The sequence below is a fragment of the Mycteria americana genome, assembly GCF_035582795.1.
Source record: "Mycteria americana isolate JAX WOST 10 ecotype Jacksonville Zoo and Gardens chromosome Z unlocalized genomic scaffold, USCA_MyAme_1.0 Scaffold_18, whole genome shotgun sequence".
In the NCBI taxonomy this organism is placed as follows: Eukaryota; Metazoa; Chordata; class Aves; order Ciconiiformes; family Ciconiidae; genus Mycteria; species Mycteria americana.
Window position 1 is genome coordinate 5856681 of NW_027445436.1, and position 17037 is coordinate 5873717.

The 17037-nt window shown below is 40.4% G+C and overlaps 2 protein-coding genes across 7 annotated transcripts in view; one reads left to right on the forward strand and one right to left on the reverse strand.

Annotated features, from left to right (window-relative positions):
* The window catches only part of LOC142402962 (SWI/SNF-related matrix-associated actin-dependent regulator of chromatin subfamily A member 2-like), a 204103-nt gene that overhangs the window by 57247 nt on the left and 129819 nt on the right, over nucleotides 1-17037 (reverse strand). The window lies entirely within an intron of this gene.
* LOC142402872 (uncharacterized) lies at nucleotides 922-9118 on the forward strand. Its single transcript, XM_075488764.1, has 5 exons — nucleotides 922-1165; nucleotides 2438-2550; nucleotides 5707-5848; nucleotides 7431-7573; nucleotides 8198-9118. Exons 1-5 carry the CDS (start codon nucleotides 922-924, stop codon nucleotides 8231-8233), a joined length of 678 nt encoding a protein of 225 aa, XP_075344879.1. The 3' UTR covers nucleotides 8234-9118.

Below are 17037 nucleotides of genomic sequence, written 5' to 3' on the forward strand. Positions count from 1 at the left end.
AGTCAAGAAGAAACAATAGAAGCAGAGGTTGACCTGGTTAGTAAGAGAGGAAGAAGCTCCTCCTAAGAGGGAGCAGGAGGAAGAATCAGAGGAGGCAGCAGGGCAGTCACAAGAACAGGAGAGGGAAGAGACAGAAATCATAAAAGAGGCAGAAACTACCCAGTCCCTACCCCTGAGTGAGCTGTGAGATATGTGGAAAGATTGCAGAGGTCAGCAAGGTGAGTCAATTGCTACCTGGTTGCTCCGATGCTGGGATAGTGGGGCCAATGGTCTGGAACTAGATGGTAAGGAAGACCAGCATCTGGGATCCCTCGCTAGGGACCATGGAATCAACAAAGGGATCGGAAGAGGGATAGCCATCTACAGGCTCTGGAGGCAGCTCCTATCAAGCATGAAGACAAGGTATCCCCATCAAGGAAGATCTTGTAAACTACCGAGGCAAGTGGACTACCGCAGAGGAAGGTATCCAATATTTGAGGGAATGAGCAGTGGTGGTGGTCTACAACAACCTGGACAACAACCAGGCCTCCAAAGATCCAGCTGATATCTAGTGCATGCAGTCTATGTGGCAGAAGTTTGTACAGAATACACAACGCTCTGGTGATAATGGACTGGGCAGACATTGAGGCACCAACTGTGGATAGACTGGCCTGCCCACTCCAGCAATTCAAAAAGAATCTCTCTTTCCCCTCCCCCTCTACACGACAGGCCTGCATCTCAGCTGTGGAAAGGCTGTCCCACCAGTTCCAGCAACTCAAAGAGAATATGGAGAATATCTCTCCTTCCTTGCCCCTACAGGCCAGTGTCTCAGCTATCAAGAGTGCCGTATGGAGTCGGTCTTTCTCTGCTCAAAGGAAAGGGACCTGTGGGCGCACGCTACGTGCCACCCTGTAGTTCTATCTGTGAGACTATGGGGAGGACATGAGGAAGTGGGAAGGTGCACCTACCTTGGACCTGGAATTGCGGAGAAAAAGAGCAGCTAAAAAGGGTCCATTCAGGAAGATTACTGCTCCAGTTGCTGTCGAGCAATTCCCCAGATGCACTAGAAGGGCTGAGGATGCCTCTCTTCCTTCTGATACTGAGTCAATGAACTGTCTGTGTGGCTTCGAACACCACTCCTGCTACCATGATGTAGGGACTTCTGGTTTGCAATTACAGGAGTCAGGTAATGAATGCTCTGAAAAGGAATAGGGAGGCCCTGCCTCCAACCAGGCAGAGGAAAGGGACAACCGGGTTTACTGGTCTGTATGGATTCAATGGCCTGGCTCATCAGACCCACGGGAGTATGAGGCTTTGGTGGACACCGGTGCACAGTGTACCCTAATGCCATGAGGGTACAAGGGGGCAGAACACATCTGAATTTCTGGAGTGATAGGGGGATCCCATCTGTTGCCTGTGTTGGAGACCAAGGTGAGCCCAACAGGGGACAAGTGGCAGAAGCATTCTATTGTGACTTGCCCAGAGGCCCTGTGTATCCTTGGCATAGACTACCTCAGGAGAGGGTAATTCAAGGACCCAAAAGGGTGCCAGTGGGCATTTGGTGTAGCTGCTGTGGATACACAGAAGATGAAACAGCTGCCTACCTTGCCCAGCCTCTTGGAGGATCCTTCTGTTGTGGGGTTGCTGCAGGTTAAAGAACATCAGGTGCCAGTTGCTACCATGACAGTGCACTGGCAACAATATCACACCAACCAAGACTCCCTGGTTCCCATCCATGAGCTGATGCATCAATTGGAGAGCCAAGGAGTGATCAGCAAGACTCGCTCACCCTTTAATAGTCCTATATGGCCAGTGCCAAAGTCTGATGGAGGGTGGAGGTTAACAGTAGATTACTGTGGCCTGATTGAAGTCACGCCACCACTGAGTGCTGCCATACCAGACATGCTAGAGCTCCAATACGACCTGGAGTCGAAGGCTGCCAAGTGGTATGCCACAACTGAAATTGCCAGTGTCCTCTTCTCGATCCCCTTGGCAGCAGAGTGCAAGCCTTATTTTGCTTTCACTTGGAGGGGTGTCCAATACACCTGGAATCGACTGCCCCAGTGGTAGAAGCACAGCCCTACCATTTGCCATGGACTGATACAGACTGCACTGGAACAGGGCGAAGCCCCTGAACACCTGCAGTACATTGATGACATCATCGTGTGGGGCAACAGAGAGGAAGAAGTGTTTGAGAAAGGGAAAAGAATAATCCAGATTCTTCTGGAAGCTGGTTTTACCATAAAACAAAGCATGGTCAAAGAACCTGCACGAGATATCCATTTTTGGTAAATAAAATGGCAAGATGGACACCGTCGCATTGATGTACCTTCTCACATAACCTCTGAACTTGAAGTCCCTGCAAATTTGGAAACATGATATCGTGGAAAAGGAAGGATCCCTTCATTCTGCTTTCTGCTACCCAAGTGCTTCTACCCCATACTTTCTAACTACCTAGAACTGCACTTTGAAAGAATTCGAAACCATAAATATCGGAACCTCAGTGATCTGGAGAAAGATGTCATGTTGCTGTGTCACAATGCTCAGACATTCAATTTGGAGGGATCACAGGTCTGACTGAACCACTTTGTGTTAAACGTGTCTTCCCTACCCAGTGTTTTCAGTGCTTGTTTAATTATGACAATTTTGTATATAAAACCTCTATTTTTAATCTTATTAGTGCTTTTAATGAATAAAAATGCCCAGATTCTTTGAAGCATCCAGAATCCTTTGGTCACAACTAGAATTCAAACATTCATTGAATTTAGTTTTGATTACATAATCCTGAGATCAGTTTGTTCTGATATACTTTAGGACAGTTTTCAGACTATTTGAATCTATGCTAAATGGCTGTGCCCTGAAGAGCCATATGTTGGTTTGAGCTCACCAAAGTGCATAATACAAGTAATTGAGAGAATGGTCCATCTTAGGGATGGTTGTTAAGTGTTTAGTGGTGAAATTTTCAGCTCTACTAATGGAAGATAAAGTTTAAAGTTTGTCTGATACTAGATCTTTGTGTATATAGTTCATATTCTCTGGACATTGTTGACATTTTTTTCTTGTTGAAAGAACAATATCCATTTTGAGAGACTGGAATGATGTACCCTCATTAATAAATAATGTACCCAAATCTCTCATCTTGGAGAGATATAGAGTTCAGGATTTTGCCTGGTTTACACACAAGGATGCACTCAGTCCTATGAATTCACAATAGAAGAGGTAAACAGCAATACAAAAGAAAAGAGTACAAAAACCTGGAAGACAGATGAGAAAGTTGAAATATATGCTCTGGATTCTCTGAGATTTATTTACAAAAGGATAAGATCTAAATTTTGGATGGGACAGACACACTAGGCTAGTCAAGAAGGCATTAAACAAACAAAGGGTTATGTGAAAAGGGGGAAAAATAAATGTTGAACAAAATTAAGATCATTGGAACAAAATACACCTAAGCGCTGCAGGACATGAAGAGAATAAACTCTTTGCTTTCCTATACACCAGTCTTATGAACCTGGGCAAACAAACAGAATTAGAATTGTTCATTATGAAAACAAATTCAACCTACTTGGTCCTGAAAGCTGGCGGGAAGATTGGAATGTTTAAATTTTTATCAAAAGATTGAGTTGGCAGTAGGAAAGAAGATAGGGAATGGCAACATATGTGGAAATTTATATTTATATGGCAACATATGTAGAATAAAGTATTACCTGTATCAGAGTCTCTGACACAATTTTAAATACACATTCTAGCAGATGAGGCCCAAATAGCATGATGCAACACACTATTAAACAGCAGTAGATAACATGATGACTGCTTCTGTAATGTTCAAGGAAAAAAAAAAAAAGATGTCATGGGGGACTTCAGTAAAAATGTTATAAACTGGATGTCACATGCTGCCAATATGAATGCATTTTACAAGTGTCTAACCACTATAGATGACCATTTTCTATACAGAGGAATTTTATATCATGTTATCTTGACAAATAACAAAGAAATTGAACATTCAATTAAAAATGAGGGGTTGTTTACTACAAATGATCATTACTTGATTATTTTTCTTGTGTACAAGCAGAATAAAATGTTGTCTGTTGTACAGATTTTTGATATCTTAACAAAATTCAATTAACTGAAAAAAATCAAAATCAGCTCAATTATTCAAGAAAAAAATATTAACGATTGGAAGTGTGGGAGAAAATTTTACTAATTGTTCAGAAGCAATGATTTTGCTTAGTGATATAGATGTTTATAGCTATTTTACTGCTAATGAAAGGAAATGGAAAAAAATAAGAAGGGAAGCTGATATCAAAAAACATGACTGAGAAGTTTGAAATTGTTTGGAAGTTGATCAGGGAGGTAAAAATATGCAAGGAAAAATCAATGGTCACATGAGAAATCAATATTTCTCAATGAGAAATCAATTATTTTTGTCAGAAAACTGGTTGCTATTCTCTTGGTAGGATTATCAGTAATGATACTGAAATGGTAGAAATGTTCAGTAGATATTTCTGTTCTTTGGAAATAATCAGATTTGTATCACACAATGATGCAGAAATTTTTTCCATTCCAACATACTAATGTTATCTACCAAATTTAGTATTACTTTTTAAAGCATGAAGTCCAAATAACATGTACCTACAATGTTTTTAATTTATGTCTGAGACACTCCCTGTACCATTAATTTTGATTTTCATTGAACCTTGGGACATTCCTGCAGTAGTTCTCAAATTTTTTAGGTTTTCTTTTATTCTGTGTAATAGTTTGGATCCACTTTTGCTCTGACATACTTATATCATTAAAATATAATATTTATGTGTGCACTACTTACATTAAAAGATACAAACCCATAAGTTTAATTCAGACAGAGATATTTAAGTGTACAATAAAGTAAAATTTAAGTGAGATACTTCATATTTGTTTTATTAGTATGATGCATGCTCCTCTTTTTTTTTTTTTTTTGAGCAAAGCATTTCCATCTGGGCTGGAGGCTTAAAAGGTGCTTTCAGGGAGAGACAGATCTTATATGGTGTGTTCAATTTAACGAATGCATTGCTTCCAAAGTTTTACAGAGCAGTATGTGCAAGCTCATTTTGTTAAGAGGATTATAGTGTCTCATTATTATTTTTAATTTTTATTTCTGTTAAATTAATCTGGCAAATACATTACAAGCCAGGTGTAGTCCTCTCATTCATAGATGTTATTCCAATGAGGTTAATATAAAAGCTGATAGTACCAAAAATACTTAGCAGGCTTCAAAATATTAATAGAGTTTTGGATAAGCATTGATTTTCAGTCTTTTTGGATCTTAAAGGAAGGAGTCTTAAAGGAATTCTGAAGCTGCTTGGGATAAATTATTTTCTTTTTTACACTTTGGATTTTGGAATAACAATTTTTCAAGGCTGTTATGATCTAATTAAAATATATCATAGTTCTAGTGGTAAAAAATAATAATGAAAGAAAGACAATTGCATTCCAGGATGAGCTCTTTCTCTAATTGGATGTTTTAAGTGTGATACATTTTAAGAGTCGTATTTTTGTGGCTCACTGTTGGCCAGATTCTTCATTTAGAGCATGAAAATTCAATGTTGGCATTTTTTTGTAAAATTCATGAAACAAGCATTGTTACTTGTAATAAAAAGGCTACGTTCTGTGAGTTTGTATAAGAAAAAAAGTGAATTTTTGATGATGCTTGGCTTGCAGTTCTGACATAGGTTTGCTTTCATACTGTAGATCTATGAGGATTCCATTGTTCTTCAGTCTGTATTCAAAAGTGCACGACAGAAGATTGCCAAAGAAGAGAGTGAGGATGAAAGCAACAATGATGATGATGATGATGATGACGATGATGATGAAGAGGAGTCAGAGTCAGAATGTAAGTTCCCTGCTGAATGCTGAAAAGGAAATACATTTAGGGAAGAGGGGGGAATTGATTTTTCCATTTGTGTACTGAGACTGGTTACAGACTTTCATTTTCCACTGGTGGAAGTAGTTTCTTATAAAGTTTGCTGTTTTGGCTGCTTCCATTCAGCTTAAGTCTCTTGGCTACTCTATTCTGGCTATATTTCTTAGAATTGTGCTGAAGACTTCAGGTGCTTTTAAGTACTGCTCAGATGGAAACAGATCTGACTTATCCTTATCTGACTGACCATGATTACATATGGACTTTTCCTGATCACGTTGCTTGTAAATATAAGTGCCTAGAACTAGTGACTTCCTTAATCCATAGGTGAGCAACCTTTCTGATATTATGCAATGTATATGATTAAGAACCAGAAAATGTTACTTCAGTGAGACAAAGGGAAAATGGAACTCAGATTGTTTGGCAAGCAGGAGATAACATTCATAATTTAAGAGGCCCAGCTAATCTGCTGTGAGATGGGCCCAGGCTGGGCCAAAAATTCATCTGGGATCTAGGGCATGCTGCAGGTTAAGTTGGAGTATCTCTTTTAAGAAGTGATACCCTCATCTCTTATTATTCTGATTTATTATATCCGTTGGTAAAAATGTATGTCTTTTATTTCCAATTTGAATTTTAATTTGCTGCATCTCTGCTATTCCACAGAATTGCCAGTAGGTTCACAACACACTGATGTCAAAAAAATTACTATAGAAAGAGCCAGATCTACATATTACCTTTCAGCTCCCCTGACCAATTAAAGTTTCCTCAATAGGTACCTTCTCACATAACCTCTGAACTTGAAGTCCCTGCAAATTTGGAAACATGATATCGTGGAAAAGGAAGGATCCCTTCATTCTGCTTTCTGCTACCCAAGTGCTTCTACCCCATACTTTCTAACTACCTAGAACTGCACTTTGAAAGTGCCTCTGGAGAGAGAAACTAGAGTACTTTTGCCTTGAGCTACTGTGCAAGTATTACAAGCAGCTGTGCAGAGCATGCAACTTCAGCAGTTCATCTGGAAATGAGCAGATACCCTGGAACTGGGCATTTGTGTTCTCTTCAGTAAGCTGTCAACTCAAAAATTTCCAGTCACCTCCACATGGAGTTTGTGTAATTAAAAAAACCCAAAATTGTCTGTTCCTACTGAAGATAGACATTTTTCTATGTGCAGGCAACAAAAACTACTTTATTTCTTAACATGCATCTTCTTGTAGAAAGTTCCCTGAGCGTAGCTGCAACACTAAATGCTATCTGTAAGTGCCACGCATTCTAAAAGTGAAAGAAGGATGCACCTGATCAACTCTCAGATTTTCTTGATAGTTTAATGCAAATTAGCACTGCAACTATCAAGAACACAAGTAAAAGCAAATATCTCTACTTAATTCCACAATCCAGACAAAGAACAGAAAGAGGATTTTTTCAGGCTACAAGGGGAGAATTTACATGAAGACAGACTGTTTAAAAGTTGTTTAAAAGTTATTTAAAAGTTATTTAGTAGGAAAATGGTATACAATAAATAAAGGCAGATATTACATTCACATTCCACTTTTTACAGCAAAATCAGTGAAAGTCAAAATCAAGCTGAACAAGAAGGATGAAAAAAGCCAGGACAAAGGCAAAGGCAAGAAGAGGCAAAGCCGAGTAAAAGCCAAGCCTGTTGTGAGTGATAATGACAGTGATGAGGATCAAGATGAAAATGTAAGTTTTGTTCACTGAGATTTTGGAAATGATTGCAGTGATTTCATCTATACCCTGTCCTGTTTGCACTCAGAATTTTCACCTCTTCATGCTTAGAAACATTAAGCATTGTTTTTAATCTGTGTCATCGCCTTGGGAGGATGGGGGAGCAGGTTCAAACTGTGTTAGGGTTTGCTTGTGGGATCTGGTCTTGGTGCTGGAAGACAAAAAGTCTGACACTTTTGGCACTTATTTTTTGAAGATGTTCTTTCTTTCTACGAAACTTTAAAACTCATGGTTTGTTTGCTTTCATTCCCACACTAGAAACACTTGGTCTTAATTTCTCATAGGTGTTTCTATTAATGCAACAAATGAAGACAGATCTTTCCAGACTTTTTTAAAATACCTGGGTAGACAGAAAGGAGCTAGTGTTTCCTGACTCTGTGCCTTTTCTTCTCTGAAGAGGCCAACATCAATTTAATTGGAATGAAATGTCATGAAAGGAAAATAGTAAATAACATATTACTTTTCTTATGGATATCTTGATTTGTCAATTTAATTGTAATTTTTTCTTTTTTTCTTTAACAAAATCCATAGAATACTTGGCAAAGAATTTCTGACTTTTCTTGTGTCTCTTACCTCTAGGACCAGTCAGAAGCAAGTGGAAGTGATGATGAGTAATACACAGAGTTTATTTCCTTGGCAGAACTGACCCCATCCCCTTCCTTTCTCTCATTTTACAATCACTGAATTCATTTTGTTAAACAGACATTGGGTTGTATTCTCATCCTCTATAAACTAGCTCTAGGATAGTGCCTGACAAACATATGATATCATAGTGTAAAAAAGGAAAAAAGTAACATACTGTGACAAAATGGGCCTCAAAATTTTTTTTTAAAATCTCCAAAACAACAAAAAAGCTTTTGATGAAAAAATGTGCATTGATAGTATATTTCTCTGGGTTGGGTTTCCTTGGTAATGGTTTCATCATGCCTGGTTTTATCATTTGATATTTTCAGTGTCATCAGCAAGACAAAAAAATGTCTTTTGTAGCATTGATAACCAGGAGAAGCCATAAAAAGCCACTGGTTATTTTATTTTTCATCAGGCAGTTTTCTGCTCTATTGTTTTTTTACACCATGGTGCATATATGCAACTTTGTTTAATAGCTTAGAAATATACAGTAGTTAGCCTTTACCTCACCTTGTCCTGTATACATTTTTTCACTTTATGCTTGATGATATTCAGAAAAATGCTTTTTTGAATTGTAGCAAATTTATGTGTACTGTAAACTTTGCTAAACTTTTCTCCTCTTGATTAAAAACAATGGGTTGAAAAATGTTTTAGAATATTGCAATCTATATAGTGTAATGAATGGCTTCTTTCATCAAACTGATCTTCTATGTTACCAGTGTGAATTCTCACCTTTTCCCTAAAGTGTACTTAATCTTTGCTTTCTTTGCACAATGTCTTTGGTTGCAAGTCATAAGCCTGAGGCAAATAAAATTCCAGTAATTTTGAAGAATGTTGTATTGGTGCTTTCCTAATAAAGGGATAATTTATCTCAATAAACACAGCCTTGTGTTATTAATTCCACAAAAATAATTTTTACTATAGTGACAAGAGTGACTCTTGTAGAGAGACCCAAGGTGCTCTGCTCTAAACAGGTAACATAAGAGCTTGTCTGAATTCCATAGGAACATCCTCAAAGAGAGATACAAGACAAGCGACAGCTATTAAAAGATACCTTGAAATGGAAGCATAATTCCAGTCCCTAACTAGAATTCAAGTGATTAATCAATAAAACAAACATCTTTGTTCCTTTTAAATTTTTTTAGGAAATATTTCTGTCCATATGTTTTAGTGGGAAGTGAGACTGACAGGCCTGTAATTACCAGGGTCTGCCAATAAAATGGCAAGATGGACACCGTCGCATCCCAATGGATGTGATCAATAAGATAACAGCCATGTCCCCACCAGCTAACAAAAAAGCAACACATGCTTTTCTAGGCGCTGTGGGATTCTGGAGAATGCATATTCTGGGTTACAGTCAGCTTGTGCATCCTCTCAATGAGTGATCCAAAAGAAGAACTGTTTTGAGTGGGGCCCTGAGCAGCAGCATGCCTTCCAACAGATCCAACAGGAGATACTTTGTGAGGTAGCTCTTGGGCCAGTCCAGACAGGACCAGATGTGAGAAATGTGTACTACACTGCAGCCAGGGAGCATGGCCTCACCTGGAGCCTCTGGCAGAAAACACCAGGAGAAACTTGAAGTTGACCTCTAGGGTTTTGGAGCTGGGGATATAGAGGATCCAAGGCCTGCTACACCCCAACTGAAAAAGAGATATTGGCAGCATATGAAGGAGTTCGTGCTGCTTCAGAAATAGTTGGTACAGAAGCACAGCTCCTCTTGGCACCACAATTGCCTGTGCTGTACTGGTTGTTCAAAGGAAGGGCCTCCTCTACCCATCATGCACCTGATGCTATGTGGATTGAACTGATCGCACAGTAGGCCTGAATGGGGAACCCCAGCTGCCCAGGAATCCTGGAAGAGATCATGGACTGGCCAGAAGACAGAGATTTTGGATCATTGCCCAAGGAGGTGACTCATGCCCAAGAGGCCCCACTGTATAATAAATTACCAGAAAACGAGAAGCTATATGCTCTGTTTACTGATGGGGCCTGTCATATTGGGGGAAACCATCAGAACTGGAAAGCTGCTGTGTGGAGTCCCACACGACAAGTTGCAGAAACTGTGACAGGAGAAGGCGAGTCGAGTCACTTTGCCGAAGTGAAAGCCATCCAGCTGGCCCTAGAGATTGCTGAATGAGAAAAGTGGCCAGTACTTTGTACTGATTCATGGATGGTGGCAAATGCCCTGTAGGGATGGCTACAGCAATGGCAATGGACCAACTGCAGAGGTAAACCCCTCTGGGCTGCTGCACTGCAGCAAGACATCGCTGTTTGGGTAGAAAATACTGCTGTAAAGGTATGTCACGTAGATGCTCACATGTCGAAGAGCAGCACAACCGAAGAACATTCAAACAAAGAGCAGGTAGACCAGGCTGCCAGAACTGAAGTGGCTCAGGTGGACCTGGACTGGGAGCATAAGGGTGAGCTATTCGTAGCTCAGTGGGCCCATGAAACATTGGGACATCTAGGGAGAGATGCAACCAACAGATGGGCTCGTGATCGAGGGGTGGACTTGACCACTGAAGCCATTGCACAGGTTACCCATGGAATGCGAAAATGCATCATAATCAAGCGAGCCAAGTGAGTAAAGCCTCTCTGGTACAGCAGATGGTGGCTGGGATATCAATATGGGGAGGCCTGGCAGATCGATTATATCACACTGCCACGGACCCGCTGAGGCAAGCGTCACGTGCTTACAATGGTGGAGGCGACCACCAGATGGTTGGAAACTTACCCTGTAACATACCACTGCCCGAAACACCATCCTGGGCCTTGAAAAGCAAGTTCTGTGGTGGCATGACACCCCAGAAAGAACTGCCTCAGACAACGGGACTCATTTCCAAAATAACTACATAAGCACCTGGGCCAAGAAACATGGCACTAGTTGGGTGTACATTTCCTATCACACGCCAGCCTGCAGAAAGATTGAACGATACAATGGACTGTTAAAGACTATATTGATAGTCTGGGCACTAGGACATACAAGCACTGGAGATGCAAATTTAGCAGAAGTCACTTGGCTGGTTAACACCAGAGGATCAGATGACTGACCCGGCCCTGCCCAAACAAAACCCTTATGTGCTATAGAAGGAGATAAGGTCCCCGTAGTGTGTGTAGGGAACTGGCTGGGAAAGACAGCATGGGTTGCTCCTCCATCAGGAAAAGGCAAATCTGTTTGTGGGATTGCTTTTGTTCAAGGACCTGGGTGTACTTGGTGGATAACGTGGGAGGATGGGGAAATCCGGCATGTACCTCAAGGAGATTTAACCTTAGGGGAAAATAACCCATGGTTTGAGTTGATTATAGGAAGTACTACAGCAGTACTACAATCACCTGAACCAACCTGAGCCTCACAAGAAACTGTGCAAGTACAGCAGTGACCCAACCTGAGTTGGCTTTGGTGCCCAATAACTCAACACAACACACTGCCTCTGGTCTACTTGTGGGAGGTGGTGAGTGATTGTCTTTGTATCACTTGTTTTGTTTTTTTCTTTTATTTCTTCTTCCTCTTTCCTTCGCTTATTAAACTGTCTTTATCTCGACCCATGAGGAGCCAGAGTCAACCCACTATGAGAGACTGAAAGAGTTAATGTCTCAAACATTGTGGTGAGGCGAGGCGCTATTTCCATGGCGACAGCAGGTCGGCGAGCACGGGGTGGGGGAGAGCGGGAGCAGGACGTGGGGAGCGCGTCGGAGGATGCGCGGTTCCGGCTTCCGACGGACCTTACCATATATGGCCAGAGGTCACACAGGGTTTATCTGAGGAAGGGGCTTGCGACCACCCGAGAGACCCCTCATGATCACCCCCCTCCCCCAGCGCCTGCGCAGAAGATTGAGAACTTTCTAGAACAAGAACCAAGTAAGTCCTCAAGGGGCGTACCTAGAGGCGGGGATTAGAGTATAAAAGACACGCCCTCCAGGGAACCATGCGCGTGCCCATCACTGGAGGATTGCCATGCCTGTCATTGTCATCGTCATCGTGGGATCCAAGGGTGGTGATACTTTTTCTTTCTCTTTCCTCCTCTCTTCTCCTTTCCTTTTCTCGCTTCTCTCTTCCTCTACTCTTCCAATATATGCAAGTTTGGGATAAATTGTGACGGGTTGCCTGGAAAATAGCTCCATTGCCAAATCGCCTCTGTTCATTCGTTGAGCTTGCCAGTTTGTTAAGTTTGTCCGTTTGTTGAATTCACCAGTTAATAATGAATTCACCAGTTAAAGATGCTGGCCAGCCTGTTCCTCTGAGTCATTGTCGTGACTCTACTGACCCTGCGGCTCTGCCGAGCAGAGATCGGCCTTTGTTGGTACACAAACCATCGGGGAATCAAAAATATTCACCCATCTCACAACCCACCGAGTGGGACAGGACACCCACCACATGCTGTATTGCTGTTTTGGCTTCAGGAAGAAAAACTAAATTAGCACAACTAGAGCATCAGCTGCCATTTTGGTGGGAGGCCTAGAATTTGACTTTAATGGTAGTTTTTAGACTGAGAATCTTTATTTAGGATAAAAATAGCATTAAAAATTACTTTCAAGTTTTCCTTTTTATTTATCAGTTTTAACAGGAAATGTAACACTCGTTGAAGCACACTACTAAGTAATGTTGAAATAGCTTTGCATAGGACATTGAAACAGTCACTTCTCAATCTGGTTTTTGTCTACTCCAGTGGTCTCCAAAGTGGGGTGCCCGCACCCCAGGGGATGTGCACGATGATCCATTGGGGTGCGGGAAGAAAATATTAGAACTTCCACTTATATTTATTTATCTAAAATTTTAAGAAAGAAATTAACCTTTACTAATATCTAATATACAGATTGACATTGGCGCACTCACTCGGTCTGTATGTCAGACGGTTATGTGTCAGGTGCTGTACGCAAGGTGTCCTGGGGGAAGAACGGGTGGGTGTTCCACAACATGGAGGGGTTCACAGTGGTACCCTCATTCATTTGTTCGCTTTCAGCATATTGCGATATATTGCAGTTTACGTGTGCCCAGTTAAGTGCATTTACAGATTATATTATCTAGTTTTAACTAAACTAACCCTCACAGAATGGACGTGTGGCTTAAAAAGATTCCTGCAAAGAAACTGCGGATTGAGGATAATGCTAGTAATGCGAGCACAAGCGAAAAACAATAAAATGGCAGAGCTGAAACTTCTAGTAGGAGTACTCTTTGTCAGCCACATTACAAGGTAAAAACAATGACAATCTAATAAGAAGCTGGCCAAAGAAATTCAAAATTATCAAGAAGACTATTTGAAATATGGATTTACATCCACTATCATCAATGTTGAACCTCGCCCTAAGTGTATATTGTGCCTTGAGATATTAGCTAATGATAGTATGAAGCCATCACGATTAGCAAGACATTTAAAAACTAAACATCCAGAACATGAAGACAAACCTCTACAGTTTTTTCAGATATTTCAAGTCATGTGATAGTCCCACATACCATTGGGGGAAACACTTGTTCTTCCTGACGCGGTAAAAATGGCTGAAATAGTACACAGAAAACAATATGGCAACAAACTAAAATGCGTGCCTTTATCAGCAAATGCCATTGGAAGACGCATAGAAAACATTGCTGAAGATTTGAAGAAACAAGTATTAGAACAAATTACGCAGTGTGGGAGGGTTGCTATGCAGTTGGATGAAAGTATAGATGTTTCTAACATGTCTCAGCTTATGGTATTTGCTAGATTCTGTTTCAAGAACGAAATACACGAAGAACTACTTTTTTGTGAGCCACTAAAGGAAAGATGCACTGGAGAAGATATATTCTCAACAGTAAATGACTTCTTTAATAAACAACAATGCTTTGTGGAAAAACTGTGTAAGTGTAACCACTGATGGAGCGGCTGCTTTGACTGGAATAAAAAAAAGGATTCCGGGATAAGGTTACAGAGATAGCACCACATGTGGAACTCATTCACTGCATCATTCATAGGCAAGCTATTGCAGCAAAGATGTTGGAGCCAGAACTGCACAAAGTGCTACGCGACGTCATCGGTATGGTTAATTTTATAAAAACAAGACCTGTAAATAGCAGAATCTTTACAATATTTTGTAATGAGATGGGGAGTGACAATGGAAATCTTTTGTTCCACACAGAGGTTCGCTGGTTATCTCATGGCAAAGTGCTTAAAAGAGTTGTCAAACTTAAAAATGAGTTACGCATTTTTCTTGCACAAAAAGACAAGTGTTCCAAATTTGCTGACCTTTTCTGTGATGACAAGTGGCTGCCACTGGTATGCTACCTAGCACTTATTTTTGAAAAAATAAACACACTTTATGTGTCCCTTCAAGGTGAAGGTGACATTTGAACAAGGCGTGAGAAAGTAACTGCTTTTCAAAAGAAACTCATGCTACAGAGAGAGCATTTTGAAAATGGCTTTTTGGAAATGTTCCCATCATTATGTGACTTTGTTGCTGAAAACGATGCGTGTCACCTATAAAATCTCTCATATCCGTACACTTAAAAAACTTGGAAGCAGAATTTCCTAACCTGTTTAGAAATCTTCCAAATGAAGAGTTTCAGTGGGTTTTGAACCCATTTGTCAAAAAACATAAAAATACAACACCTTCCGATTAGTTTGCAAGAACAACTGATTGACATCATGGAAGATGGAAATTTACTAGCCCTATTTCAAGAAGAACCTTTGCATAATTAGTGGATGGGAGTGATAAATGAGTATCATGATTTAATAAGCACAGCCAATGATGCACTTCTTCCATTTAGATCTACTTTTCTTTGTATCTTTCTCTCTAAATAGTCTTCAGTTAAACAATGAGTTTCAATCCATACTTTGGTTCGTTCTTTCTTGATCTAGCACTAAAATGCTCTTTCAGGCAGCAAATTTATTTATACAGCACAGTGAACTCCGGATACTTCATTTTCAGCCCTGATATGTGACACAACAGCATTCACATCAGTCACTGTGTATCTATCCTCCACATTCAGTTAGTGAGATTGGATATAGCAATAGCTGGAAATTCCACACAGTGTGCAGAAGCAAGCATCTTTGATGGAGGCCAGGAAGGAGACATTTGGCTGCAACTATTCCTTTGAGTTATGGATCAAATTATCATCTATTGATTTCTGGCCTGCCAATCTCCTTACATCTGAATTATATTGAGGGAAATTTTAAAATGATAGAGATCCCTGCAAGCATTCTCTTCCAGTGCATCAAGTCTTTAATGCTGTCTGAGAAAAACTTAACTCCTTAAATAAAACTTAGCATCTAAAGGACTAGACTGGCACTTCAACATAATACACTGCCATATAAGGGAACATGGCCTTTGCCAGCTGTCCACCTGAAGTTTTGTAACTTGCATAGCTGTACAAAGACTATGTTTTATAGAATGAGATGGTGTGAGAATGTAATATCTGGGGTTCCTATTAACAATTGACTCCATGGATACTTCCTGATATACTTGCATGTTTATGCATATGTGAGAGTACCTGTGTTGCTTCACTTTAGAGAACAGATCAACCTGCTCCCACCAGTGCAGAAAGATAGGGGACAGCGGTTTCCCTTCAACATTTATTTAAGTGTGCTCCTGTGGCTGTATCAATATAAGGGACTGATTTTGATAGGTCCTCCAGCAATCCTCACATTGGATACTTGCCAAAAGGCCAATTACCTACACTGATGTTTTAATAATTATTCCATCAATGCTAACAACAAGGGAAGTACTAATACAGATAGATTGCTGGCATTTGAACCACTGTCATCTATGCGTGCTTTAAGAACTGTTCAAAAGTTTTAGTAGCAGAGACACAGCTAACTGAGCCCTTGACATAATCCTCAGCAAACCCAACTAATTCCTAAAGGAAAACAGCACCATCAATCTCCTATCTTACTATTTTGTTAAATACCTGTACTTGCCCTAGCTAATACTAATGTGAGTACAAGAAGCGAGGAGTCATAAAAAAAAAATGCTGTAGGATTAGAATGACAAGCAGTGATCATCAGTTTTGCACTGTCTAAATCCATCAAACCACCTATGAATCCTCTGGATGGACAGTGTTCCACTGTACCACTCAGCAGGGATTTCTGCATTTTGTTTGTCATGTGAGGATGCTGTTCTCTGTTTACATTATTTCCTTTTCCCAGATGAACAATGTGAGTAAATGAAGCCTTTCCCTCCCACAATAATAATCCAACATTTGAATCACAGAAGGATAACACCTTTAGCAAAACAAAAGTGTTAAAAAGGCTAGAGAAGATATACTACTGTCCTGGTTTTGGCTGGGATAGAGTTAATTTTCTTCCTAGTAGCTGGTATAGTGCTGTGTTTTAGATTTAGTATAAGAATAATGTTGATAACACACTGATGGTTTAGTTGTTGCTAAGTAATGTTTACACTGGTCAAGGACTTTTCAGCTTCCCGTGCTCTGCCAGGTGCAGAAGAAGCTGGGAGGGGGCACAGCCAAGATAGTTGATCCAAACTGACCAAAGGGCTATTCCATACCATATGACATCATGCTCAGTATATAAACTGGGGGGACTTGGCTGGGGGGCAGCGATCGCTGCTTGAGGACTGGCTGGGCATCGGTCAGCGGGTGGTGAGCAGTTGCATCACTTGTTTTTTTTGTTTTTCCTTGGGTTTTGTTCCTCTCTCTCTCTTGTTATTTTCTTTTTCATTACATTATTATTATTATTGTTGTTGTTGTTGTTATATTTCAATTATTAAACTGTTCTTATCTCAGACCACAATTTTTTTTTATTTGTGCTTTTCCGATTCTCTCCCCCTGCCCCCCCCCCCCCCCCCCCCCCCCCGGGAGGGGG

Coding starts and splice junctions, on each gene's coding strand:
- LOC142402872 (XM_075488764.1), top strand. CDS start 922: ATGAGGAAGTGGGAAGGTGCACCTACCTTGGACCTGGAATTGCGGAGA. Junction 2,551..5,706: donor TCAATTTGGAGGGATCACAG/GTCTGACTGAAC, acceptor TTCATACTGTAG/ATCTATGAGGATTCCATTGT. Junction 5,849..7,430: donor AGAGGAGTCAGAGTCAGAAT/GTAAGTTCCCTG, acceptor CACTTTTTACAG/CAAAATCAGTGAAAGTCAAA.